Here is a 26,803-nt window from a genome sequence, read left to right as displayed (position 1 = left end):
CCTCATGGTTCCTAGCCGGATTCGTTAACCACTGCCCCACGACGGGAACTCCTGTTTGTATATTTTAGAGATTAAGCCCTTGTTGGTTGCGTCATTTGAAACTATTTTCTCCCATTCTGTAAGTTGTCTTTTTTTGTTTGTTTGTTTGTTTGTTTGTTTTACGGTTTCCTTTGCTGTGCAAAAGCTTGTCAGTTTGATTAGGACCCATTGGTTTATTTTTGCTTTTATTTCTGTTGCCTTGGGAGACTGACCTGAGAAAATATTTGTAAGGTTGGTGTCACAGGATGTTTCGCCTGTGTTCTCTTCTAGGAGTTTGATGGTGTCTTGTCTTATGTTTAAGTCTTTCAACCATTTTGAGTTTATTTTTGTGCATGGTGTGAAGGTGTGTTCCAGTTTCATTCATTTACATACATGTGAAATTTTAAATATTTATATGTATGAAATTATATATAATGTGTTCATACTGATACTTTTCATTCTAATCTACCACAACATATAGTTCCTTTTAGCCTTCCCCCATTCTATATTATATTTCTCTTCCCTAACATTGAGACTACCTAGCCTTCAACATTATCAATATATTTACTCATTTGCTCAATCTTACACTACAGGATTTCTAAAATACCGAAAGTATTTTTAGAATTTCAACAGCCTTACCACTGTGAAAAACAAACCTAGTAAGGTATAGCTTAAGATGTGTTTGCCCTTTTTATGTCTTTAGATGAAGATATACAGTTAAAGTACTATATTCAAATGTTACACGGTTTAGCTCATTTTGTCATTCAACATGGTGATGTTACTCATTTTATTTCAAATATAGTTTGTTTCCCTTTGTATTAAATTTTAGGCTTTTCTGAATCTATACTGATTTAATTTTATATATTTCAATGCAATATATTAGCATGATGCCAAAAGTCAAAATATTAAAAGGCACACACAGATAAAATTTTAAACCTACAGGAAATGGGTAGGTTTTCTAGGGAAACACAGTTTACCAAAATTGGCCCCATTTGAGCTTAACAGAACAATTTTCATAAAAGAAATAAAGTTATTGAGGAACTACCCCATAAAAAAGGTCAGGGCCAGATGGTTTCACAGGGGAATTCTACCAAAATGATAGAGACCAGTTAATCCCATACTACATAAATTGTTCCAAAGAATAGAAAATGAAGAGAAACTTCCATATCATTTTTTCTAAGGCAATTATAACATTGATAACAGAAAAAAGAAAAGCAAAGACCATTTTCAATCATATCAATGCAAAAATCCTAAATAAAATATTAGCAAACAAATCCAAAACTACATTAAGAAAATAATATAGCATAACCAAATAAGTAGATTTTCTTCTGGAGTTCCTGCTTTGGCTCAGTGGGTTAAGGACCTAACGTTGTCTCTATGAGGATGTGGGTTCAATCCCTGGCCTCACTTAGTAGGTTAAAGAGCTGGCGTTGCCATAAGCTGTGGCATAGGTCACAGATGCAGCTCACATCAGGTGTCGTTGAGGCTGTCGTACAGGCCAAAGCTGCAGCTCCCATTTGACCCCTAGCCAGGGAACTTCCATGTGCTGCAAGTGCGGCCAATAAAAAAAAAATTTCCACTGAGAATGCAAGGAAGGATTGTTATAAGTGATGTATAAATATAATACAAGATATTAATAGATCTGAGGAGAAAGTCATATGATTATTTTTGTAGATATTTTAAAAGCCTTTAACAAAATTCAGCCCTAATCTAAATGGGTCATTTTGATAAAATCATTCAAAAATAGAAATCAACTGATGCCTTCTTAACATGATCAAACTTGTACACCCCAGTCCTAAAGTGATCATCAAATTAATGGGACAACATGAGTTCCCTTGTGGCACAGTGGGTTAAGGATCTGATGTTGTCACTGCAGTGCCTTGGGTCATGGCCGTAGTGCAGGTTCAATCCCTGGCCCAGGCACTTCCACACGCCACAGACATGCCCTGCCCCCCGCCAAAAAAATGTCATGGGACAACACTGAAAGCATTTCCACTAAGGTCAGAAACAGGGCAAAGTGCCCACTGTCCCCACTCCTTTTCAACATTGTATTTAGAGTTATTAGACCAAAGCAGTTAGACCAAGCGGAACAATTATAGATGTAAGAATGGGTAAAGAGCTTGTAAAAATTATCTCTATTTATAGATGATATGATAGTTGACCTGGAAATCCCCCCAGAGAACCAGTAGCAAAGCTAATTCAAACAATAACGTAATTTAGTATTATAGCAGGATATAAAAACGGCATACAGAAATCAGTAGTTTTCATACCCACAAATAACAAGATAGAAGAAAAAATCCCATTTAAGGTACCAACCAAAAAAATAAAATACTTCAGGATAAATTTAACAAGGAGCGTGCAAACTTATATGAGGAAAAGTTTAAAGCACTCTTGAAAGAGTCAAAAGTTGACTTAAACAAATGGAAAGGCATTCCTTATTTGTGGGGAGGATGAAGTAACATCATAAAGATGTCAGTTCCCCTTCTCAGGTCTCTATTTTTAGTGTATAAATGTAATGTGTTGGGAGTTCCCTGGTGGTGCAGCGGGTTAAGGATGTGGTGTGTCACTGCCGTGGCTTGGATTGCTGCTGTGGCACGGGTTCAATCCTTGGCCCAGGAATTTCTGCATGCTGTGCACACGGCCAAAAAAGAAAAAAAAATGTAATGTGATCCCCAAAAATATATCCATAAGCTGTTCCCTGGAGCTGGACAAGTTGGTAGCAAAGTTCATTTGGAAAAGTAAACGTGCAAGAATAGCCAGGAAAACCCTAAAAAGAAGAGCTGTGATGGGGGGACTAGCCCTACCAGCCTACATGGAGTTTGATGCCTTTGCCAGCAAACATTTTATGAAGCTTTTCTAATTTGAGCAATATGATGCTGACACGTGAATAGACAAACTAATGGACTAAAGGGAAAAAAATCAAAAGTCTAGATAGAGATCTATGTACAAATGGAAAGTTAGTAGATGATAAGTAGCAAGCTCTGTTTTTGACGTTTGTATTCTTCAGCCATCTGAAATTGATTTTCTTTTTAGCACTCTTAGAAACATCTTATGACATGTGTTCTTTTTTTAAATTAAGGTATAGTTGATTTACAATGTTGTGCCAGTTTCTGCTGTACCTCAAAGTAATCCAGTCATACATGTACATACATTCTTTTTCTCATATTATCTTCCATCATGTTCTATCCCAAGATACTGAATAGAGTTCCTGGTGCTGTACAGTAGGACCTCATTGCTTGTCCATTCCAAATGGAATAGTTTGCATCCACTAACCCCAAACTCCCAGTCCATCCCGCTCCTCCCCGCCTCCCTCTTGGCAACCACACATCTGTTCTCTATGTCTGTGAGTCTGTTTCTGTTCTGTAGGTAGGTTCATTTGTGCCGTATTTTAGATTCCACATATCAATGATATCATATGGTATTTGTCTTTCTCTTTCTGACTTCACTTAGTATGAGAATCTCTAGCTGCATCCATGTTGCTACAAATGGCATCATGTCCTTTTTACGACTGAGTAGTATTCCATTGTACATATTACATGTGTTCTTTAACACTTCCCTCCATGCATTACGGAATGGCCATCATCACATCCATCCACTTACATAACACTGTTTTCAACATTGCAATCAAGTAGCGCTCTTGCAAAAGTCTTTATTCCATATGTTCTTTGAAATTTTCATATACCGTGGGAGATACGTAGGGATCCAGCTTCATCTTTTTCATTAGAAGCAACTCTTTTTTCCCCACTGATCTGAAATGCCACCTCTGTCCTATCCTAAAACCCCATGTATAGGGAGGGCAGGTTCAGGACTCTCTGTTCGAATCCATTGGTCACTTTCTCTATGCCTGTTTCAATGTGGTACTGTCTTAATAACTGTATTTGCTCATTATTTCCAGATATCTAGTAGGGCAGATGCACCTCCTGGCTGTTCTGTAGCTGTGCAGAGGTTATTTTTGTCAGGGACAGAAAGAACAGGACTTCAGGGGCCAGGAAGAAGACAGAGTTAATGGTGGATAATGGTGGCAGGCGGTGGCAGAAGCGTTAGACTCCCCGCAGGTCAGCTGGCCTCCCCTATTTCCTCTTTTGTCTCCAACCCCACTGTGCAACATGGAAGGGCAAAAGCTAGGCCTGGATTTGTGGGAGCAGTTCTGCCCCACCCCGTACATTGAAGCTGGGATGGCAAACACGTATCAGTACTCTGGCCGCACCACCCCATCCACTCCTGTCCAGATTGCAGACCACCAGGAATCCTCAGGGATGCTCAGCTCAGTGTCTCTAGTCACCAATGGAGTTCCTGTGTGGTTCAGTGGATTAAGGAGCCAGCGCTGTCACTGCAGTGGCTTGGGTCGCTGCTGTGGCACACGTTTGATCCCTGGCCTGGGAACTTTTGCATGCCATGAGCACAGCCAAAAAATTTTTTTAAATAAAAAATAAGTAGTCACCAGTCAGGGGTGGGGCACATGAGAGGACCTTGTTAAGCATAGTTTGGCTTCTCTTCACCCTGCCTTCCCTAGCCTGGTGATCTACTTACGTCCACTTGGTCATGTAGAGCTAGTGGGCAGGGTGCTGTGGGAATAGGGACTTCCTTCCCTTGCTACCAGCAGTCCAGGTGATTTATGGCTCAGCCAGTATTTGCAGAGGGTTCGCAATATGACAGGTGGATCCAACCCCAAGGCCCCTCTGGTCCAGTCCCTTCCCTGGGCCCAGGATTCATGGTCCTGTGCTGTGAAGAAAGGATGTTTTGAGAGCTCCTGTTATAGCTCAGTGGTTAATGAACCTGACTAGTATCCATGAGGTTGCAGATTCGATCCCTGGCCTCACTCAGCGGGTTAAGGATCTGGCGTTGCTGTGAGCTGTGGTGTAGGTCACAGATGTAGCTCGGATCCCGCATTGCTGTGGCTGTGGTGTAGGCTGGCAGCTGTAGCTCCGATTAGACCCCTAGTCTGGGAACCTCCATATGCCGTGGGTGCAGCTGTAAAAAGACAAAAAAGAAAAAGAAAAGAAAGAAAGAGGGGGTGTTTCTGGGTGAGATTCAACAGGGCCAGGGATGCAGGGATTGTGCGAAAGGGAAAGAGCAGGAGTCAGGGAGGAATTGAAGGAAGGAGCAAGGGAGGTATGTTAATAGGGTGGGGAGGCTTGCTTTTTCTCCCCCAGTTTTTTCTTTTTTCTTTTTGGCCCCCCTGTGGCATACAGAGTCCCCAGGCCAGGGATCAGATCAGAGCTGCAGTTGCGACCTACACTGCAGCTGCAGCAATGCCAGATCCTTTAACCCACTGTGCCAGGCTGGAGTTCAAACCTGCGTCCTGGCACTGCAGAGACACCAGAGATCCTGTTGCACCACAGTGGAAACTCCTTGCTTTCTTTCTTTTTTTTTTTTTTTGTCTTTTTGCTATTTCTTGGACTGCTCCCGCGGCATATGGAGGTTCCCAGGCTAGGGGTTGAATCGGAGCTGTAGCCACCGGCCTACGCCAGAGCCACAGCAACGCGGGATCCGAGCCTCGTCTGCAACCTACACCACAGCTCATGGCAACGCCGGATCGTTAACCCACTGAGCAAGGGCAGGGACCGAACCCGCAACCTCATGCTTCCTAGTCGGATTTGTTAACCACTCGCCACGACGGGAACTCCTGCTTTCTTTTTTTTAACTTATTCTTTTTTATTGAGGTAGAGTTGGTTTCCAATAGCACATTAGTTCTAGGCATACAACATAGTGATTCATGATTTTTCTAGATTATACTCCATTTATAGTTCTTATAAAATATTGGCTACATGCCCTGTGCTATACAATATATCCTTGTAGCTTATGGGAGGTTTCTTTTGAGGGGCCAATTTCTTTTTTTTTTTTTATCTTTTTAGGTCCACACCCGCGGCATATGGAGGTTCCCAGGCTAGGGGTTGAATCGGAGCCGTATCCACCAACCTATGCCACAGCCACAGCAACGCAGGATCCGAGTCACATCTGCCACCTACACCACAGCTCACGGCAATGCCAGATCCTTGACCCACTGAGCAGGGCCAGGGATCGAACCCACATCCTCATGGTTACTAGTCAGGTTCATGAACCATGAGCCACAACGGGAGCTCTGAGGGGCCAATTTCATTGAGGCAGAACAAGTTCAGAAAAGGGAACATATCATAAGTGTGCCACTCATTGAATTTTCACAAAGTGGACACATTCCTGTCGCCAACGCCAAGATCAAGAGATAGAACATGAACCAGATAGATTCCCCAGCACAGTTAGAAGTTGGTGGTCCTGGGAGGCTTGAGGGGATGGGGGAGTTGATAGCTTTCGATTGGTTTGTGAGGTTGAAGAAGGTGGAGCATCCCCAGCTCACTGTGGCTGAGCAGAAGTCTGGGTCCAAGGCCAGAGGCTATTATACAAGAGGATTCAATAGCAGATTTCAGGTGCACAGAGAAGACAGCCAAGTGCATGGCTTCATGTTCTTCTCGCCAGTGCCCAGGCAGACCAGAGTTCCTCCATGGTCACCGTACAAGGTTGGGATTCAGGTTTGCGGCTTTACGGGGGTGGCAGGCAGGTACCTGGCAGAACCCTACTACTCCACATGCTTCTTTCTCTTCATAGCTTCTGCTCCTGGAAGAGAAGGACCACAGGGGCTAAGGATGGGCAGGGGTTGGTGGGGTAGGGACTGTGAAAGGGAACAGTGGACAGCAAGTAAAGGAGGGGTAGGGAACCGAGAAGCAAGAAGAGAGGGAGGAGAGGGTGCTGGAGTGGGGAAGGGGGTAGAACATGGAGAAGGAGCAGGGGCAGGGGATCAGGAGCTGGGGTGAGGAAGTAGGAAGTGGCAAATAGAAGCAGGGAGCAGATAGAACAGGGAAGACCTGGAGCTGTGGCTGCAGGCCTCCCTGAGGGGTGCACTCAAGGCCCGTTGGCATCCTTGCCTGTGGATATTCAGGATGCCTCCCTGATATGCTCCTTCCCTGAGCCCCTTCCAAGGCTCCACTACTCAGTGCCCGTTCCCTTCCCTCCAAGAGCCTAGAGCCCATGCCATGCCCTAAGGGTCAATAAAGTGTGACCAGATGTCCCTTTGCTGGGACAGACTGTGATCCCCAAGTGGACGGGCCTAAAGATTCAGGACACTATGGAACGGGGATGGGATTTTCTGCAGTGGGCTGAAATCGGGAGTACAGTGTCCTGGGGTTGGGAGAACTTGGTGGAAGAATGCCCCAGGGAAGGGACAGAGAAGCCCAAGGATGAGGCGTCCATGCAGGGAGGGGACAGGCTGGCCAACTCATGATGAGGAATTCTCCTTGTGGATGTCACCACAGCTGTTCTTTGTGGGTGTGGAGATATATAACCATGTTGCTCTTTATATTTGAGCTCTTTCATGATGTGGAGTTTGAGGACCCCTTTCAGATGCTGATTATGAAGAAAAGGGAGAGGGACATGGGTCTGAGGAGCATTTGTGGGGCAAGGAGCTGGGGCCTTAGTATCGCATCAGTAATTTTTAGGTTTCAAAAATCCAACGGAGTTCCCTTTGTGACTCAGCAGAAATGAACCCGACTAGTATGCATGAGGATGCGGGTTCAATCCCTGGCCTCACTCAGTGGGTTAAGGGTCCAGCGTATCCGTGAGCTGCGGTGTAGGTTGCAGATGTGGCTCGGATTTCATGTTGCTGTGGCTGTGGCATAGACTGGTAGCTGTAGCTCTGATTCGACCCTTAGCCCGGGAATTGCCATATGCCATACCTGCGCCCCTAAAAAACAAAAACCAAAAACCCGACCTATTCCCTCAGCCAGAGCAAGACCAGGGACTTGTATTTTGGTGAGGAGACAGGTATGGGGAAGAGGTGAGCAGGGTGTCCTGGTGATGTGAGCTCATAGTGCCTCATGGTCTTAATGAGGATGAGTCCCGGGAATCATGCCCTAATCATTTCCTTTGGTGGGTGCTCTACAGTATAAATGGGGTTGGTCCTCAGATTTCACCACTACTGGCATAGAAGGTGTCCAAGACTGGAGAATGAGATATAGGTGTCAGTCACTGCTGATAAAAAGGAAGGACTGGTCTTACAGAAATCTACCTCTTCTTCAGTCACTGGGGAATGTGGAGAGATGTTTCAACATATGGGGTCATATATTGAGAGCTGTTCCAGTAGGAAGATTTTCCAACTAGAGATATCTAAGAATGGGGAAATGGGTCTGGGCAGTGGTGGGGGGTGGGGGGCAGTCGTCAATCAGTAAGGGCTGCATGGATGAATGGGGTTTTATAAATGGAAAATTTTTAAATGGGCTTAACAGTGAGGTAGATACTGGAATTCCCTTGTGGTACATTGGGTTAAGGATTCTGCTTTGTCATTGCTTTGGCTTAAGTTCGATCCCTAGCCGGGAAACTTGCACATGAGGTTGGTGGGGCCGAAAACAAAGTCAGTAAGGTAGATTTCGATGATGGATATTTTTGAATGGGAAGATTTGACAATGGGAACATTTTAATAGGCATAGGAATGGAGAGATATGCCAGTCGGATGCATGAATGGAAAGATTTGTCAATAGAAGTTGTCAATGAGAATTATGTCATTGAAAGGTATTTATGAATAAAGAGATTTATCAGATGAGATCATAGGAGATAGGCCAATGGATTGGGTAATTATGAAGGGAACTGTTAGTTACTGGGGTCCATCAGTGGGTGATAGATTACTCCTGGGTATTTGTGAATGGGGAGATTTGGCAGTCGGGGTCATCAATGGAGATACGTTAATGGGTTATTTATGAATAAGGAGGTAGAGCAACAGAGGTGTTTGTAAGTAGGGTATTTGTGAAATAGGGAATTTGTACAGTGAAGAGGCAGGACTTTTCGAAGGAAAGATTTACCACAGGCTTAGAGATTTGTCACCTGTAGTCTTGGCATCAGTAGAGATTTATAAATGTGATTTGTCCACAGCGAGGACTTCATAGAGGGGAATGTTATCACTGGGGCGGGGGGGGGGGGGGGTTTAGGGATTGTCCTCAGAAGTCTTTGAAAATGTTGGTATTTGGGGGACCTCCTGTCATGGCTCAGAGGTTAATGAATCTGACTAGCATCCATGAGGACGCAGGTTCGATCCCTGGCCTTGCTCAGTGGGTTAAGGATCTGGCATTGCTGTGAGCTGTGGTGTAGGTTGCAGATGCAGCCCAGATCTTGTGTTGCTGTGGCTGTGGTGTAGGCTGGTAGCTACAGCTCCGATTCACCTCCTAGCCTGGGAACCTCCACATGCCACGGGTGCAGCCCTAAAAAAAGCAAAAAGAAAAAAGTTGGTATTTTTAAGTGGAGTAATTTGCGCAGTGGGAAGCAGTGCACAAGTATCACAATAATGAGAAAAAAATAACATACGAGTGTAGTAAATATTTGTAACATCTCCAGGGGAGCTTATCAGGATCACAAATTAAACTAAGGTTTCTGGGACGCATTTAATCATTACCACTGACATTATACATTATTTCCAATATTGTAAATTATTCCTCCTGACATTACACATGATTTTCAATATTGCAAATAATTACTCATGATAAGAATGATCACTGCTAACGTTATATATTAAATTACATTTATCATACTACTACTAATTAATATTTATAAGTGCTATGTGCCAAGCACTGTTCCAGGCAATTTACATGTAAAGTCACATCATCCCTATGAATTAAGCATTCTTTTTGTGCCAACTTTACAGATGTGGAAACTGAGTCATAAAAAGGTAATGTGGGAGTTCCTTTGTGGCACAATGGGTTAAGGATCTGGCATTGTCACTGCAGCAGCTCTGGTCACTGACGTGGCATGGGTTTGATCCCTGGCTTGGGAACTTGCACAGGCTGTAGATGTGACCAAAAATAATTTTTTTTTTTGTATTTTCTAGGGCTGCACCCATGGCATATGGAGGTTCCCAGGCTAGGGGCCAAATCGGAGCTATAGCTGCTGGCCTACACCACAGCCACAGCAACGCGGGATCTGAGCACATCTTCGACCTACACCACAGCTCATGGCAACACCAGATCCTTAACCCAGTGATCAAGGCCAGGGATTGAACCTGCAACCTCATGGTTCCTAGTCGGATTCATTAACCAAGCCATGACAGGAACTCCAAAAAAAGTTTGTTTTAAAGAGGTAATAAGATTTCCCCAAGGACTCAGAGCTGGTACATGGAAGGGGCGGGGTTTAAATGCAGATGATCTAGAGTTCCAGTCCTGGCTCAGCGGAAACGAATCTGACTGGCATCCATGAGAACGCAGGTTCAATCCCTGGCCTCACTCGGTGGGTTGAGGATCCGTCATTACCGTGAGCTGTGGTGTAGGTTGCAGATGCGGCTCGGATCCTGCGTTTCTGTGGCTGTGGTGTAGGCTGGCAGCTACAGCTCCGATTCAACCCCTAGCCTGGGAGCCTCCATATGCCGTGGATGCGGCCCTAAAAAGACAAAAAAAAAATTGCAAATGATCTGACTCTAGTGTTTATGCTCTTAACCACTATACTACACTGCCGGTCTAGAAATTAAAATCACTGTTAGTAATATTACCCAGGAAGTTGTTACGAGAGCTTCATATATTTTTACCGCCCCCCCCAATACCCAGTGGGCGAATACACCCATTCATCATCCTCCAACCCTAGCACAGACCTCAGGAGGATTCTGCATAGAGACTGCGAGGCCCTTCTTTAGGGAGAAGTCCTGAAGCTCGGGTGAGGGAACAGCCAGCTTCCAGGCTACCTGTGGGGCTGGACCCCACGCATCACACCTTACAGGGCTGCCACCCCCGTGTGCTTCCGCTCAGCCATCAGAGTCTCTTGCAAGCAGAGGTTCACACACAGACACATGGAATACTGGTGGGGGGGGGAGTAACTTATTTCCCTCACTTTAGTGAAGTTTCTAGAAGAGCGATGGGGGATGTAGTGAGCCCAGGACTACAGATATCCCACCAGAAAGCCCTGCTGGGGACTGGGAGAGGTGGCCTTGGATGCTATTCTAGACTCTGTGGAAAGGGCTGCAGTAGGGCCGGCTGGTCAGCCCCACGACGCTTTTTGGTCCTGATCTACGTGGGCAGGTCGGCAGGAGAACGGCCCCCCCCACACTAGGCTCCATCCTTCTTCTGCCACTTTCTACTTCACCTTTTCCCCAGGGATTAAATAGCCAAGCACTCAGGGAACAGGCCCTGGGTTCAGGGGCCAGGGTAAGAATGTGGGAAGCTGGCACTAGCGTTTGGTGAATTGTCAAGAGCTGCCAAACTCCTGCTGGCAGCTGAGCCAATACCAACAGGGCCACCGGGGCCTAAGTCCTTGCCTTATATGTGGACCCTTCAGCATAGGCTGCCATTTGCCCCTTTTGGTGGACAGGGCTCAGATCCTCCCAGGGCATAACATAAGCAAGGTGTAGACGTTGACATAGAAATTGTTACTGGACGTATCTGTGTAGGCAACCACTGGGTGCTCAAACTCTCAAAATTCACCCATCCAGAGTTCCCATTGTGGCTCAGTGGGTTATGAACCCAGCTAGTGTCCCCGAGGATGCAAGTTTGATCTCTGGCCTCGCTCAGTGGGTTAAGGATCCGGCGTCGCTGTGAACTGTGGTGTAGATTGCAGATATAGCTTGGATCCCATGTGGCTGTGGCTGTGGTGCAGGCCGGCGGCTACAGCTCCAAGTCAACCCCTAGCCTGGGAACCTCCACATGCCGTGGGTGCGGCCCTAAAAGGAAAAAAAAATCCACGCATTCCTGGAACATACCATGGGCCCTGGGGGAACCTCCCAGGAGTGCAAAAGGACGGGCCCACAGAGGATTCAGGGGGCCATGCTCGATATCCCAAAATACCCTGGAGGAGACCTTGTTGGTAGCATCAGTGGGTAGCCTGAAGGGAATTTAGGAGGTCTTTTCCTTCAAAAAAGAAGGTGTATGTAAAGCCGATGCAGGTCGACAGGACACTTGAGCGCTCCACTGAATGTTTGTGCCAATTTGAAAGTCCAGTGCCCAGGGCCTCACTTGAGTCAGGATGTTTGGATGGTAGGGGGCAGGTACCAGGCACTGGCAAGGGCCCAGAGGAGCCTGGGCCCGGCTGTAGAAGCAGGAAGGTCTGAGGAAGGGAGTGTTTGAAGGGTCTCCCACTCAGTTTTTATGGGGGAAGAAGAACCGGGAAGGGAAGGCTCCCATCTAGAGGCCTCAGTTTTTTGGTTTTGTTTTGGGTATTTTTTGTTTGTTTGTTTTTTTAGGGCCACACCTGCTGCCTATGGAGGTTCCCAGGCTAGGGGTCCAATTGGAGCTACAGCTGCTGGCCTACACCACGGCCACAGCCACACAGGATCCCAGCCACATCTGCGAGCTACACCACAGCTCACGGCAATGCCAGATCCTTAACCCACTGAGCGAGGCCAGGGATCGAACCCGTATCCTCATGGATGCTAGTTGGGTTCATTAACTGCTGAGCCACAACAGGAACTCCTAGAGGCCTCCGTTTTGCTGAGGGGACAGCTGTGTAGGGGAAGGCGCGTGTGTTGGGGGGCGCAGTGGGGAAAGGTGGGGTGAGGCACCTGGTTGGTCCTGATTTGGAGCCTGCTCCTCTTCACTGCTGTCGACATGTCCTTCAAAGCTGGTCGGAGGAGTGAAGGGAGAGGTCGGGGAGCAGGGAGAAGGGCAGAGTTTGGGGATTTGCAGATCACACCTTCTTCCCCATCCCTCCTTTTTCCCCCAAACACCTGCTTCCAAGGAATCTCCCGCAGGCCATGGGTGGGGGACCAGGGCTACCCTTTACTTCCAGAGTCCCTGGCTGGGTTATGTTGTGAGGGGGCCTCTCAGCCTCCTGGGGAGTCTCCCCCTTTCACTCAAGTCAGACCCACAGTGCAGAACCTAAGAATGGGGACATTAACACCCCCAGGTTTGGATGGGGTAAAACGTCCTAGCTGGATGACATTGGGACAGTGCCTGAGGCAAGGAGGAAAGCTGTGTACCAATTGATAGGGCATTTGTCAATGAGCTTTTCAACTGGAGGGATTTATGAATGAGGTATTGGCCAATGAGGTAGTGATTTGGCAGCAGTGGGATAATTTCTGAACTGGAGAGCCCACGGTGCAGACAGGAGCTGCACAGTAATCTACTCAAATGTTTAAAAGTATCGAGTAGAGAGATGATCCAACGAGTCGCGGCTAATAAGGCAGGCTGAATGGTCATTACTGATGGTGCAGACACCAGCGCTAATGCCAATGGAGAGACTTATTCCCAGTGCCTCAAACTTTATGTAAAATATAAAAAAGCATCTGACACCCCCCCCAACTCCCCCCAGCCTTGGTCCCGGGGTGTTCCCCCCTCCTCCCCGGGGTCCTCAGTGGCATGAGTTTGTTCGCAGATACGATGCAGGGACACTGCCTGCTGGGTGGTAGTTCTTTATTTCATCATCTTGGAGAAAGACAGGTGGGAGCGGGAAGAGAGGTGAACACTGTGCAGGTTTCGGCTTCTGCTGGGCGCAGGATTCAGGCCACCCGGGGCCGCAAGGACTGCCAGGTGCACATTCCTGGCTCCCGGGGCATGCAGGCAAGGTGGCGGCTCTGGAAGCCCTTGTCAGAGCCTGTGAGGAGCTGGTCCGTCCACAAGCAGTGAGTGTCACTCTGCAGTTTGCAGGGGATGGATGTGCAGGGAAACACCTGGAGGAGGGGAGGGGAGGCGCATCTCTGAGGGCTTCTCCTGCCCCTGCCTCCCCTCCAGAGAAGACCTTTCCTCTCCCCAACTTTTAACATGGAGCTGCTGGGAGACTTAGTGTCACCCCAGGTGACTCAAGAACAGTCCCTCCCATCGAGGGGAACAGCCAATTGGGCTTGGCGAGATTGACAGTAATCCAGGGAAAGGATCAGTTTTCTGGAATGGTGGCGGGGGGGGCGGGGGGGAGCGGTGGAATGCGGGCAGACAGTCAGGTGGGTCTCCCTCCAGGCAGGCAGAAGAAGGAGCCGTGGGGCTCAGAGCCAGCCTCTGGGGTCAGGGCCAGCTGTCTTGAAACAGTCAGAGCAGCAGAACAGTCACAAGGGGGAGTTAGAAGGACGGGAAGCAGCCAGGAGGTCCAGGGAACAGCGAATCCCCAGGTATCAGACACAGGGCAAAGGAACAAGCAGAATGTCCAGAGGGAACAGTCTCAGATTTGGGGGAACAGCAAGAGATCAGGGACATCCCTAGGGTTTCGGGAGCAGCCTTAGGGACAAGGAATAGAGAGAGCAAGAAACAAGCCACGGTTTGGGGGAAGAGCCCAAGGACCGCCCTCCAGGTGGTGGGTAGGGTCCTGGCACTCACTGTGCATTCCTCACAGCCAGCAGCATAGATCTCGGTGAAGCCCTGGCGCTGAGCTGAGCTCAGACTGTTCCAGGGAGCCACGAAACTGCAGGTGGTGATGTGCAGGTGCCCGTTCCACAGTTGTCCTGGGTGGGAGTGAGGGTGGGGGAGAATATCAACAGGCGGCTTCTGATTGGCTGAGCCAGGGGCAGGGTGGCTCCCGATTGGTGTTCCCAGGAGTACAGACACCCCTCCCCCCCGGTGGGCAAAGCCCCAGCCTTCTGATAGGCTGAGATTGGGGCGGTTCCCATTTCAATTGGGACCCTTCCCTCAGAGCCTCGCCTCCCTTGCGGTTGCCAGGCAAAGGGCGAGAGGGCGGTGCCTCACCAGCTATGAGAAACTCCTGGCTGCGGTTCTGGGACCTGTGGAAGTATCCGCAGACGCTCTCCATGGCGGGGGTGTAGATGAACCGGATGTCAGGGGCATCCCCCAAGGCATTGAACCCTTTGAACATCTGTCAATGGATGAGGGGAAGAGTCTTTTACTGACATAACCCTCCTGCTCCACATTCTTCTCTGAAGCCTTAGAGCATCCTGAGATCACGGCTAACTGCCTCACCAAGGCTAACTGCCTCACCAAACCGGTGGCCAGAGGCTTTTATTCTGACGGGGAGGGAGATGCTGGGAACTGCTGGGGAAAGGGTAGGAGGAATAATACCTTGGTCATCTTGATCTCATAACGCTTGTACAAGGCGGTCTGGTTGAACTCTGGGGCTCCCACAAACTTGGCCCTGATGACTGCAGGAGAGAAGGGGCAGAAATGAGTCAAGTGTGTTCCTGTCGTGGCTCAGGGGAAACAAATCTGACCAGCATCCATGAGGACACAGGTTCGATCCCTGGCCTCGCTCAGTGGGTTAAGGATCCTGTGTTGCTGTGGCTGTGGCGTAGGCCAGTGGCTACAGCTCCAATTCGACCCCTAGGCTGGGAACCTCCATATGCCGCGGGTGTGGACCTAAAAAGACAAAAAAAAAAAAAAGAGAGAGAGAGAGAGAAATGAGTCAAATGCGCTGTGTGAGCCAAGAAAATAAAATAATCACAATAATGCTAGCAAAGCACATACTTAAATAGGGATTGCTGGATGCCAGACAGCACACATTTACACATGGTTTACACATTTGTAAATGGCTCCGTCTGTATATTGAATGCCTACACTTCACCAGGCACTGCTTCAAGCCCTTTTCATATATTCATCATGTGTTCATTCAACAAACATTTTGGAGCCCTTGCTCTGTGCCAGGCACTATTCTGGGTGTTAGGGACACAACAGTGAACAAAACACAGACGATCTCTTCCCTCGTGGAGCTCACATTCTAGCCAGGAGGGGACAGACTAAACACAAGCAAAATAATTAAGTGTGTGGAAGGTTAGGAGATATTCCGTGAGATGGGGAACTTCAGAGCTGAATGAGGAGGATTAGGGGTACTAAGGATCAGAGGCTCAAGCTTTGGGGTTTTTTTGTTTGTTCATTTGTTTTGTTTTGCTTTTTAGGGCCACACCTGCGGCATATGGAGGTTCCCAGGCTAGGGGTCTAATCAGGGCTGTAGCTGCACACCTACACCACAACCACAGCCACTCGGGATCCGAGCTGCGTCTGCGACCTACACCACAGCTCACGGCAATGCCAGATCCTTAACCCACTGAGCAAGGCCAGGGATCGAACCCGCACCCTCATGGTTCCTAGTCGGATTCGTTTCCACTGCGCCACGACGGGAGCTCCAGGGGCTCACGTTTTGAACAGGGTGGTCAGAGAAGGCCACCCTGAGAAGGTGACATTTAAAGCAGCCACCCACGTGGAGACTGGCGAGGACGACTGGCCAGTACAAAGGCCCTGAGGTGGGGAGAGGGCCTGGAGTAATCAAGAAAGCGTGCGGATGCCGGAGCGGCTAAAGCAAGAGTCAGCGTGGGGCAAAGTGGATTTGTTCTGGAGGCAGGCACCACAGTGAACGCCCCTGGGGACTGAGGGAAACCGGAGCACAGGGTGTCTGGGCAGGATGGGAACACTCACCCAGGTCGGAGCTGCAGAAGGCCGTCTGTGGGTGGGGTGGGACGCAGGTACAGGCTCGGCTGGGGGCAGTCAGCCACAGCAGCAGCAGGATGCCAGAGGCCAGGGGTGCAAAGGGGGCCATGATCTGTTCTGCGGGGGTGGGGAGGAGGGTTCAGAGGGCCCCCAGCCCAGCCAATCCACAGACCTGGGCAGGCCTTGCACCCCATCCTACCCTTGCCCCGCAACACGGGGTTGAAGAGTTTGGGAACTTTAAGGGCCTTTTGGATTTGAGCGCCCAGGGGAGTTTAGGGGGCCAGGGTCTGGGGTGGTAGAGTTTAGGGGTTGTGGAATTTGAGGGGATCAAGGGGAACTGGGTGAGTGGGGAGTTCTGGGATTGTAGTGTTTGCAGGAAAAGGAGGGCTGGGGGAGTTGGAGGATTTAAGGATATTGAAGACGTTGGAAGGTTGAGGAGCTGGGATGAGGAATTTGGAGTTTGGGGGAAAGTGGGGCGTCTGGGGTTGTGCATACTGAGAGGTCGAGGAGGCGAGGGAAGTTGGGGAGTTTGGAGGGGAAGGGGGGTTTAGGGAGTGGAGCCTGAAGGATTAGGGAGCAGAGGAAGCATTGAGGTTTAGGAAGTTGAAGATTTAGGAGCCTTGGCAAGTTTAGAGAGCTTCAGGGGTTTGGGTGGGGGGACCAGAAAGGAATTTAAGGGAGTTGGCAGCATGGGAGGCATCTGTGACATTAGGGGCTCCTGGGTTTGCGGGAGCTGGGGATGGATGTCAGGGCTTCAAAGGAGTTTCGAGTGTCAGGACTGGGGGAGCAGTTCCAGACACCCCCACCCCAGCCACCCTCTTCCCCTGGACCAGCCTAGGGTCCCGGTACCCGCTGGCCAGCCTGAGCGGCCGAGAATCTGGCAGGAAAGCTCCAGCCCGGTTCCAGGCCTCGCGGGCCGCCTCAGCCCCTGCTTACCTCTGGTGTAGCTTCTCTGGACGCTGAGTCTGTGGCGATGGCGGCAGGGCCTGAGCAGCGGAGGATAAATGTCCACGGCGAGGGGCGGGGTGGCAGCGGGAAGGGAAACCACAGGCCTCCAGGCTTCCTGGATGCATTACTCATCCGCCCACCATCCGTGAGGCCAAGGGGCGGGCCGGGGCTGCCGAAAAGGAGATGCGCCCTCCCTCTCCCCCCTCCCCCCAAGCCTCACCCTGACCACCCCTCCCCCATCTCCACGTCAGGCACCGGCCGGATTCCACTCCGTGCAATGCCCGAAAGTCTCCCAAGTCTGTCCCATCGATCGCCCCCATCTCCCAAACTCCCTGTGGCTGAAGCCTGAATTAGTGCATTCCTTCAATAAACGTTTCTTGGGCGGGGGAAGGCAGAAAGCAAATTAAGTAGAAGCAGTGGAGGGAGATGGGGCAGGTGAATGGTGGAGAGATACAAAGTGGGGAAACTGAAGCACAGAGAGGTTACATGATTTCTCCAAGGCCACTCAGGGGCAGGACTGGGATTTGAGCTCAGGTGGCCTGGAGCCAGAGCCCGGGCCCTACCCCTTCTCACAGAATACACAGGCAAATAGCACTTATATAGCACCAAGTGTGGCCCGGGCTCTCAGCATCATTTATCTCACTTAGAGCGCACTCTAAGCCTCTGAGATGGGTACCAGTATTATTCCCATTTTAGAGATGAGACGTAAATGAAATGAACCTTCACGGGATGACAGGGCACAGCTGGAATTGGAAGCCAGGGTAACTGGCACCAGGATCTTAACCCAGGCGTGGCAGAGTCCTGGCAAGCGGGAAAAGTCGCCGGTGAATTAATGAGCATTGGGGTGGGGGGGAGTCGAATGGTGGTGAAAGAGGCTAGTGAGTCAGTAGAAAACTCATCCCCTCCCATCCTGCCCTACCCCTTCCCCACCAATCCTCCCACGCCCCTGGTGGAGGGCGGGGTGAAGCAATCCCTGCCCACCAGCTTCCAGATGCTGCCTGAATCTTCCCTGGGGTCCTGGGAAAGGGCTCTGAGGGCGGATCAACATCCTTAGTTAGTTCGGGGAAGACAAACCAATAATAATGATGATGGTAGGGATGCTAACAGCCACTTACGGAGCACTGACTGCCTACTGCACCCTGAAGCCTGCGTGTGATTCTCTCATCCAGTCTCCATCCCCCCCCCCCCCGCCCCCGCCCCAGCCGATTAAGCTTGATGAACTCAGGGAGGTTAGCCCCAGTCGACACCAACAGCAAGATCACCGCTGCAGGAACTACCGCCCGCACTGCGGAGTGCTTACTGCGCATCAAGCACCTCTCTAAAATCTTCGTACTTTATCTGTCGGTCAATGCCGAAGACTTCCTCGGTAATTAATATCGGCTCACCTAGGGATGTTAAACCCATAATAATAACAGTGCCCACCACTTTTTGAGGAGGGAGGCTTCCTGTGTGCCAGATGCTGCGCTAAGCATCTTTCCCAAAATGCCCAGTGTGTTCCTCACGCCGTCTGGGAGTGCGTTCATGTTGTCATCACACAAGATGAGCAAACCGAGACACACAAAGGGGTCGAGTGACCTGCCCAGGAATGGCAGGGAAGAAATGACTCTGTTGTGGGGCGGCGGCGGAGGGGGGGGGACCAGATAAGAGGGAAGGGAAGTCAACCAAGAATTTGGAGAAGCTGGTTGTGAAAGTGGGGAGTGAGAGTGAATGAGACGGGGGCTGAGTAAGTCAGTGGTGGGGCAAAGGGAGAAGTGAGGGCAGGGAAAGTCCTGCCGCGGCCCCCCACTGAACCCTGCTTCTGACACCAGCTCTGTAACTCTGAAACCCGAGTCAGCACGGTTTTGCGGCCTGTCTACACGTGGGGGGTGGGGAGTCTGGGTTATCGTGCAGGTTTGGAAACTGGTGGGGTTTCGTGGAGGGGTATCTAGCTGTATGGCCATCTGGGAAGCTGGATGCGTGGGGGGGCATGTGGGGTCCAGCTGGGTGTGCAGGGGGGGCGTTACCAGGCAATTCCCCCTCCCCACAACGAGTGCTTGGACCTGAGGGTGCCCTTTGTACAGATCAGGAAACTGAGGCGCCGAGAGGGTTCAGTGGCCCTCCTGGGGTCGCACAAGGCCTTAGGAAGAGGAGAGGCCAAGATTCAAACCTGGGGCTCACCACGGGATCCCAGTGTTCAGAGCTTCCTGGACGCACACATGTGCGGACACACAAATACACATACACATACACACAGTGTGGTGTTCAGGCTCACGTCCAGAGGAAACCAAGAGGGTTGCTGAAAAGGGCCCGAAAACCTCACGGTGTGTACCTGTGCGCTTGGGCACAGCTCCCCGCTGTCTCCGCCTCTGTGCATGCCTTTAGGTGATGTGTGCCTCTCTGTGTGTCAGGTGTGTGTGCTTGCGTGTGTACTCAAGGGTTCTGGGCAGCCCAGTGTGTTTTGTGTTGCTTCTGGAGTCGTGCCTTCCTCTGTACCGCGCGTCTGGGCATGCATGTAATTGAGGGATGTGCTGTCACCTCTGTAAGCTGTGTGCGCGCCTGCGTTACGTCACTTGCAGCGTCTGCCTCGTTCTCGCTGGAACGCTACCTGGAGGCTCCCAGGAACAACTTGGCGCCCGTCAGCACCCCATCCTGACGCCAGTCATTTGTGAAAGGAGGGAAGTCGGGGGGGGGGGCGGGGGGGAGCAGAGGGAGGGTGAGACCTGAAGGTCAGTCGGTCACTGGGTCACCCTGACCCCACGGGTTTCCTGTGCCTGTCGGGAACCAGGAACCGCTGCCGCCCCAGCAGCCCCTCCCGGAACGCCATCCTCTACCCGGTCGCCTGTGGGCACAGCGGAGGGAGGGCATGACCTTGCACATGCATCCCCTCCATGGTGGGGCTGGGGTCGGCCCACCGGGTCCCCTCTACCCCGCCAAGGAGACTTGTATCCCCATGCCTGAATGGGTGTGAGTGTGTGCGCACGCACACACCCTGGGGTGTTGTCCATATACTTAGGAGGTTGTGGGTGTCTCTGGTTGTGTGCATGCCTCTCCATTGGTATATACAGCAAGGCACTTTGTGTGTGTGTGTGTGTGCGTGCGCGTGTGCGCACACGCGCGCCCTTGTGCGCCCAGGGGTGTGGTGTGAGTCTCTGTGTCGTGAGTCTCGGTGGTTGTGTGAATGCCTAGAAGTGTGTGTGCCTCTGTATGCAGCGTGGGTCCTTCTGTTTGTCGTGCCCATGCCCAGGAGGGTTGCATGTGTATCTGTGAATCTTGAATATGTGCCCACTTCTGTTGTGTGTGCCTGTGAGAGTTGTGTGTGTCTCTGCATTCTGTGGCTGTGCCTCTGAGGGTTGTTCGTGTGGCATGGGTAAACCCTTCACATTGTGGGTCCCTCTGTTTTGTGGATTTGGGTGAGAGGAAGGCTGTGTGTATGCCTGTGCCCCAAAATGTTGATTGCGTGGCTGTGAGTGCTGAGTATGTGCTGCGGGGCTGGCTGACTGTGTGGGTCTCTGTGCAGCCAGAGAGCAAGGCGCACTCTGGAGCCTGTGTTGGTGGTGGGTCTTTCTTAATTTTTTTAAAAAAGTATAGTTGATTTAGAATGTTGTGCCAGTTTCTGCTGTACATTTAGAACGGTGGTGGGTCTTTTCGTCACTTGGGTCTCAGCGGGCGTGGGAACCTCTGGTGTGGCTGTGCAGATCTGAATTCTGAGGGTTTGTGTGTCTGGCTGAGGGGTCCAGTTGCTACATGCTCACCACCACACCCCCACGCGCACATTTGCACACATTCACTTCTTTATCATCCATTCACTGTAAAAACAAACTTTCCCTTTTCCGGAAAAGTCCCCCACCCTTACCCCCTGCCTCTGCCCAGGAAAGCAGAGGCGGGAAGTCTGGAACTTGGGGGTGGTGGAGGGAGGGACAGGCAGGCAGGGCTCTGGGTTCGATCCTGGGCTCAGAGGTGCTGTGGGAACCCCAGCTGCTGACTCCTTATCTCTGACCCACCTTTTCTGGGAAAGTGGCTCCTGCTGGATGAGCTCCCCCCCCAAGCACCACCCACACTCCGGGCGGTTGGCCCTGCCCCCCCCCCCTTGACCAGGCTCTGCCTTTCCACCCTACCAGCTCAGCAGCACAACGTACCCTGTGGTTGTGAAGATGGGGCATGCGCACTCTGGGATGGGCAAGGTAAGACCCCCGGTGGGGTGTGTATGTGTGTCTTCGTAAATGATGCATGCCCCTGGCATTGTGCGGATGTAAGTCCAGGCAGACCTTGTCTTACTGCACTTCGCTTTATTGCGTTTCACAGGCACTGCATTTTTTACACATTGAAGGTTTGTGGCAACCCTGTGTTGGCAGGTGATGGTTAGCATCTTTTAGCAATAAAGCATTTCAATTAAGGTGTATACATTATTTTCTTTTAGACATTTAGATGTCTCACACACTTATAGAATACAGTATAAACATAACTTTTATATGTACTGGGAAAGCAAAAAATTCATGTGACTTGCCTTATTGTGACCTCCACTTATTGTGGTGGTCTGGGACGGAACCCACAATATCTTGGAGAAGGTACACCTGTAGAGATGCATTGTGCATTCAGCACACACACAGTAATTCTGTATGATTGTATGTCCTGGGGTGTCTTTATCTATGATTTTTTCCTCATGTTCTTAGATTTTGTTGGCCCAATTTTCTATCATGCGTTCAGCCAGTTTTGTATGTCTTGTTATTTTGTGAGTGTATCCAGCATTGCGTCTATATATAGGCAGGCCTCTGTATTAAACACACATGCATCATTTTTTTTTTTCCCCGCTTCTCAGGGCCGCACGTGTGGCATATGGAAGTTCCCAGGCTAGGGGTCGAAGTGGAGCTGCAGCTGCCAGCCCACACCACAGCCACAGCCACACCAAATGTGAGCTGGGTCTGCGACCTACACTACAGTTCACAGCAATGCGGGATCCTTAACCCACTGAGTGAGGCCAGGGATCAAACCCCCATCCTCATGGATACAAGTCACGTTCCTTACCACTCAGCCACAATGGGAACTCCACACACTACATCGTCTTTTATGTTCAAGGGTCTCAGGGTCCTGCATACTGTCCATCCATCTGATTTTTTTTTTTTTTGTCTTTTCGCCTTTCCTGGGGCTGCTCCTGCGGCATATGGAGGTTCCCAGGCTAGGGATCTAATCAGAGCTGTAGCCACCGGCCTACACCAGAGCCACAGCAACGCTGGATCCGAGCTGCATTTGCACCCTATACCATAGCTCATGGCAACGCTGGATCCTTAACCCACTGAGCAAGGGCAGGGACCGAACCTGCAACCTCATGGTTCCTAGTCGGATTCGTTAATCACTGAGTGACGACGGGAACTCCCATCCATCTGATTTTGTCTCTGTGTCAATAGAAAGCAGACTTGAGGGAGTTCCCCTTGCGGCTCAGGGGCTACAAACCCAACTCGTATCCATGAGGATGTGGGTTCGATCCCTGGCCTTGCTTGGTGGGTTAAGGATCCGGCGTTGCCGTGAGCTGTGGTGTAGATCACAGATGTGGCTCGGATCCCGCATGGCTGTGGCTGTGGTGTAGGCCAGCAGCTGTAGCTCCGATTGGACCCCTAGCCTGAGAACCTCCATATGCCGCTGGTGCGGCCCTAAAAAGCAAAAAAAGAAAAAAAGAAAAAGAAAGCTTGAAATTTGTATGTTTGCATGTGTCCATGATTCTGTACGTTTATATATTGTGTGTCCAACTGATTTTGTGTCTGGGTGCTGATACGCATATATGCACACAATTTCCCCACAGCTTTATTGAGATAGAATTCACATGCCATACAACTTGCCCATTTAAACAATTCTAGATAACCATTTTTAGTGTATTCAAAGAATCATACACACCCGATTTGGTGTCTGTGTGTACGTGTGAAAACCAGGAGACCCACAATTAACACATGCTTGAGTGCCTTGGGGTGGCCACCAGATTTTTATGCTTTCAGCTCGCCTGTGTCATGTGCCCCAGGGTGACCCTGCTACCCATTGCTGCTCCATCCTGACCACGCCCTGCCCCCTGCCCTGCCCCGCACAGGTCAAGGTGGACAACCAGCATGACTTCCAGGACATCGCAAGTGTCGTGGCTCTGACCAAGACATATGCCACTGCCGAGCCCTTCATTGATGCCAAATACGATGTGCGTGTCCAGAAGATTGGGCAGAACTACAAGGCCTACATGTAAGTGGAGAGACCAGGGTCTGCGTAGAGGACCCCTGCCCGGCCTTGTGTGGCCCAGTCCCCCCTGAGCCTGTCTCCCCTTGTTCTCCAGGAGGACGTCGGTGTCAGGAAACTGGAAGACCAACACCGGCTCTGCGATGCTTGAGCAGATTGCCATGTCTGACAGGTGGGCGGCCTGAACTGGGGCAGGCGGGGAGGAGGAGAGTGGAAGCGTGGCCGCCTGCATCAGGCACTGACAGGCTTCCTTGCCTCGTGTCTTGGCAGGTACAAGCTGTGGGTGGACACGTGCTCGGAGATCTTTGGGGGACTGGACATCTGTGCAGTGGAAGCGTTGCATGGCAAGGACGGAAGGGATCACATCATTGAGGTGGGAGCCCCCGGAATTGGTGGGGGCACAGAGGGGGGAGCAGGTGCAGGGCAGCAACACTCTGTCAACTGTGAAGCACGCCAGGGCCAAAAGGCCCTGCGAGAATGGCAAGATGTTTAGCAAAGTGCCTGGTGAACTAGGACACTCTTGGCAAATGGCAAAAGACTGAGTAAACTCTCAGCTGCTCTGTGAGTTGGGACATCCTTAGTGAAGAACAAAACACTTGTTAAATTGTAATGTCCTCTAGAAACTGAGACTTCTTGGTAAATGACCAAGCGCTTAGTAATCCTTAAAGTGTTCTGTGAACTGACAGGTCCTTGGCCAACAGCAAAGTACTTTGTAAGCTATGAAGAATTTTACAAGAGTTCCTGTTGTGGCGCAGCAGAAACGAATCCAACTAGGGACCATGAGGTGGCGGATTCGATCCCTGGCCTCGCTCAGTGGGTTAAGGATCTGGCGTTGCCGTGAGCTGTGGTGTAGGTCGCAGACATGGCTCGGATCTTGCATTGCTGTGGCTGTGGCGTAGGCCAGCAGCTGTAGCTCTGTAGCCTGGCAACTTCCAAAGAATCTTACAAAGAGTAGTGGTTGACATGAAAACATTCTGGAAACAAGTATTTTAGGAAGGTACAGCTTGGTGAATAGCAAAGAGCTTTATAATTTTTTTTTTTTTTAAGAGCTCTGTAAACTGGGAAGTCCTTGTTGTTGAAACAAGGCACTTTCAAAATTCTAAAGCTCTTTCTAAGGAGCAGCGCCCCATGTAAAACCGTAAAGCAATTTGTAAACTGTAAGATACCTTGAAATCTGGAGTGCTTGGTAAGTGGTGGTGCTTGCACATGGCAGAGCATCTTGTAAACAGTGGTGCCCTTTGCCAGGCACTTTCTAAAGTAAAACACGCTGTATATGCAACCGTCCTTTGGAGAGGGCCAGGAGCTTTGTAAACTGTAAAGTACCACATAAATTACAAAGTTCTTTGTAAAGGACAAAGCACCTAGCAAACTATGAAGCACTGACTGGCAAACTTGTTCCATCAAGGGGCAGACAGTTCGTATTTTCGGCTTTGTAGGCCACTGCAGTCTCTGTTGTGGCTCAATTCTACAGAAGCAGCCACAGACAATAAAAAAAAAAAAAGTACGGGTGGCTATGTTCCCATGAAACTTGGTGTATGGAAGCTTTGAAATTTCAGTGTCATATCATTTTCACATGTCATGAAATCCTTTGATTTTTTTTTTCCCCCAACCATTAGCAAATGTAATAGCCATCCCTGGCTCAGGTTGCAGGGGCGGGGGTGGGAGGAACTGACAGAAACAGGTGCCGGGCAGGATCTGGGCAGCGGTTGGGGGGTGCTCATTTGCCCACCCCTGCTGGTCCCATCCAAAACTGTACAAGATGAGCCCTCCTCACGCTGCATAATCGCCGCCTCTCGAACTGAAGCTGGTTTTCTGGGCAGCTGCCAGTCGTGCCTTTTCCCAACTTAAAGCACTTTGTCGTCCGTCGGTCACCCTCACATGCACTTCCTGCTTCTCTCCTCACTGGATCCCTTCTCCCCCAGGTGGTGGGCTCCTCTATGCCGCTCATCGGAGACCACCAGGATGAGGACAAGCAGCTCATCGTGGAGCTCGTGGTCAACAAGATGGCCCAGGCCCTGCCCCGGCAGCGGCAGCGGGATGCCTCCCCCGGCCGGGGCTCCCACAGCCAGGTCAGGCCCCTGGCTCTGGCCCTCGGGGGCTAGTGGCGGGGGCTAGTGGCGGGCAGGCCAGCCCTTGGTCATGCTGATAATCAGCAGGCTGAGGGGATCGCCAGCCCTGACACCCCGGGGTCACGGCAATTACTATTTAAACACTTGATACGGAGCTGCTACCCTGACTTCCCTGAGTGCCTCCTGACCCCTCCCCTGGGAAGGAGTCCCCCACCCCACAACCTGCCAGCCCCTCAGCTCAGCGGGCCCCGCCGCCGCAAATGTGGCAACACCCAGCACACAGGGAACCCGTGTCATTCTGATTGGCTGATGCTGCGCCGGCTGGTAACTATTTTTAACCTTTACTGCTCCACTCCTCTGCCGCAGACGCCGTCCCCAGGGGCCCTGCCCTTGGGCCGCCAGACCTCCCAGCAGCCCGCGGGGCCCCCGGCTCAGCAGCGACCCCCACCGCAGGGTAAGTGGGGGGCCGGCCACCAGGCCCCCCGCCCCGATCGTCCCGGCATCCCCCCACCCCCGGCCCCCACCTCTCACTTGCTCGCTCTCACGTGTGCCCTCTCTCTGTCCCTCAGGCGGCCCTCCACAGCCGGGCCCAGGCCCTCAACGCCAGGGACCCCCGTTGCAGCAGCGCCCGACCCCGCAGGGCCAGCAGCACCTTTCAGGCCTTGGACCCCCAGCCGGCAGCCCCCTGCCCCAGCGCCTACCAAGTCCCACATCAGCGCCCCAGCAGCCTGCATCCCAGGCCACCCAGCTGACCCAGGGTCAAGGCCGCCAATCCCGGCCAGTGGCGGGAGGACCCGGGGCACCTCCAGCAGCTCGCCCGCCCGCCTCCCCATCTCCCCAGCGCCAGGCGGGCCCGCCACAGGCTACTCGGCAGACATCTGTCTCTGGTCAGGCTCCACCAAAGGCCTCGGGGGCTCCACCGGGTGGTCAGCAGCGCCAGGGCCCACCCCAGAAACCCCCAGGCCCCGCCGGCCCCACACGCCAGGCCAGCCAGGCGGGTCCCATGCCCCGCACTGGGCCACCCACCACGCAGCAGCCGCGACCCAGTGGCCCAGGCCCTGCTGGACGTCCCACCAAGCCACAGCTGGCGCAGAAACCTAGCCAGGACGTGCCACCGCCTGCTGCTGCTGCCGCTGCTGCTGCTGCTGCTGCTGCTGCCGGGGGACCCCCACACCCCCAGCTCAAGTAAGGGGACCCCACAGCAGCCTTTGCCTCACTGCTCACAAAACGGGCTTCTGCACCACCAGGAGGGCAGCCCCAGTGCCCAGGCTGCTCAGCACCAGA

The 26,803-nt window shown here is 51.2% G+C and overlaps 2 protein-coding genes across 5 annotated transcripts in view; one reads left to right on the top strand and one right to left on the bottom strand.

Moving 5' to 3' along the window:
• Positions 1-26,803, top strand: part of SYN1 (synapsin I) — a 51,995-nt gene that overhangs the window by 22,970 nt on the left and 2,222 nt on the right. For 2 of the 4 annotated variants that reach the window (XM_047765703.1, XM_047765702.1), the window contains exons 6-12: positions 21,359-21,421; positions 23,314-23,456; positions 23,548-23,622; positions 23,721-23,823; positions 25,373-25,519; positions 25,886-25,973; positions 26,089-26,704. In XM_047765703.1, the coding sequence (XP_047621659.1) occupies positions 21,359-21,421; positions 23,314-23,456; positions 23,548-23,622; positions 23,721-23,823; positions 25,373-25,519; positions 25,886-25,973; positions 26,089-26,704 (1,235 nt within the window). The remainder of the gene's footprint in view (positions 1-21,358; positions 21,422-23,313; positions 23,457-23,547; positions 23,623-23,720; positions 23,824-25,372; positions 25,520-25,885; positions 25,974-26,088; positions 26,705-26,803) is intronic. The other 2 variants (XM_047765704.1, XM_047765705.1) reach the window with 1 other exon arrangement.
• TIMP1 (TIMP metallopeptidase inhibitor 1) lies at positions 13,348-17,409 on the bottom strand. The gene is made up of 6 exons (XM_047765732.1): positions 17,250-17,409; positions 16,302-16,430; positions 14,955-15,034; positions 14,625-14,751; positions 14,259-14,383; positions 13,348-13,621 (listed from the first exon to the last, which is right to left on the bottom strand). The coding sequence occupies exons 2-6, from the start codon at positions 16,420-16,422 to the stop codon at positions 13,451-13,453; spliced, it is 624 nt and encodes a 207-aa protein (XP_047621688.1). The 5' UTR covers positions 16,423-16,430; positions 17,250-17,409; the 3' UTR covers positions 13,348-13,450.

This window comes from Phacochoerus africanus, chromosome X (genome assembly GCF_016906955.1).
Source record: "Phacochoerus africanus isolate WHEZ1 chromosome X, ROS_Pafr_v1, whole genome shotgun sequence".
Lineage (NCBI taxonomy): Eukaryota > Metazoa > Chordata > Mammalia > Artiodactyla > Suidae > Phacochoerus > Phacochoerus africanus.
This window is presented reverse-complemented; position numbering and strand designations above follow the sequence as displayed.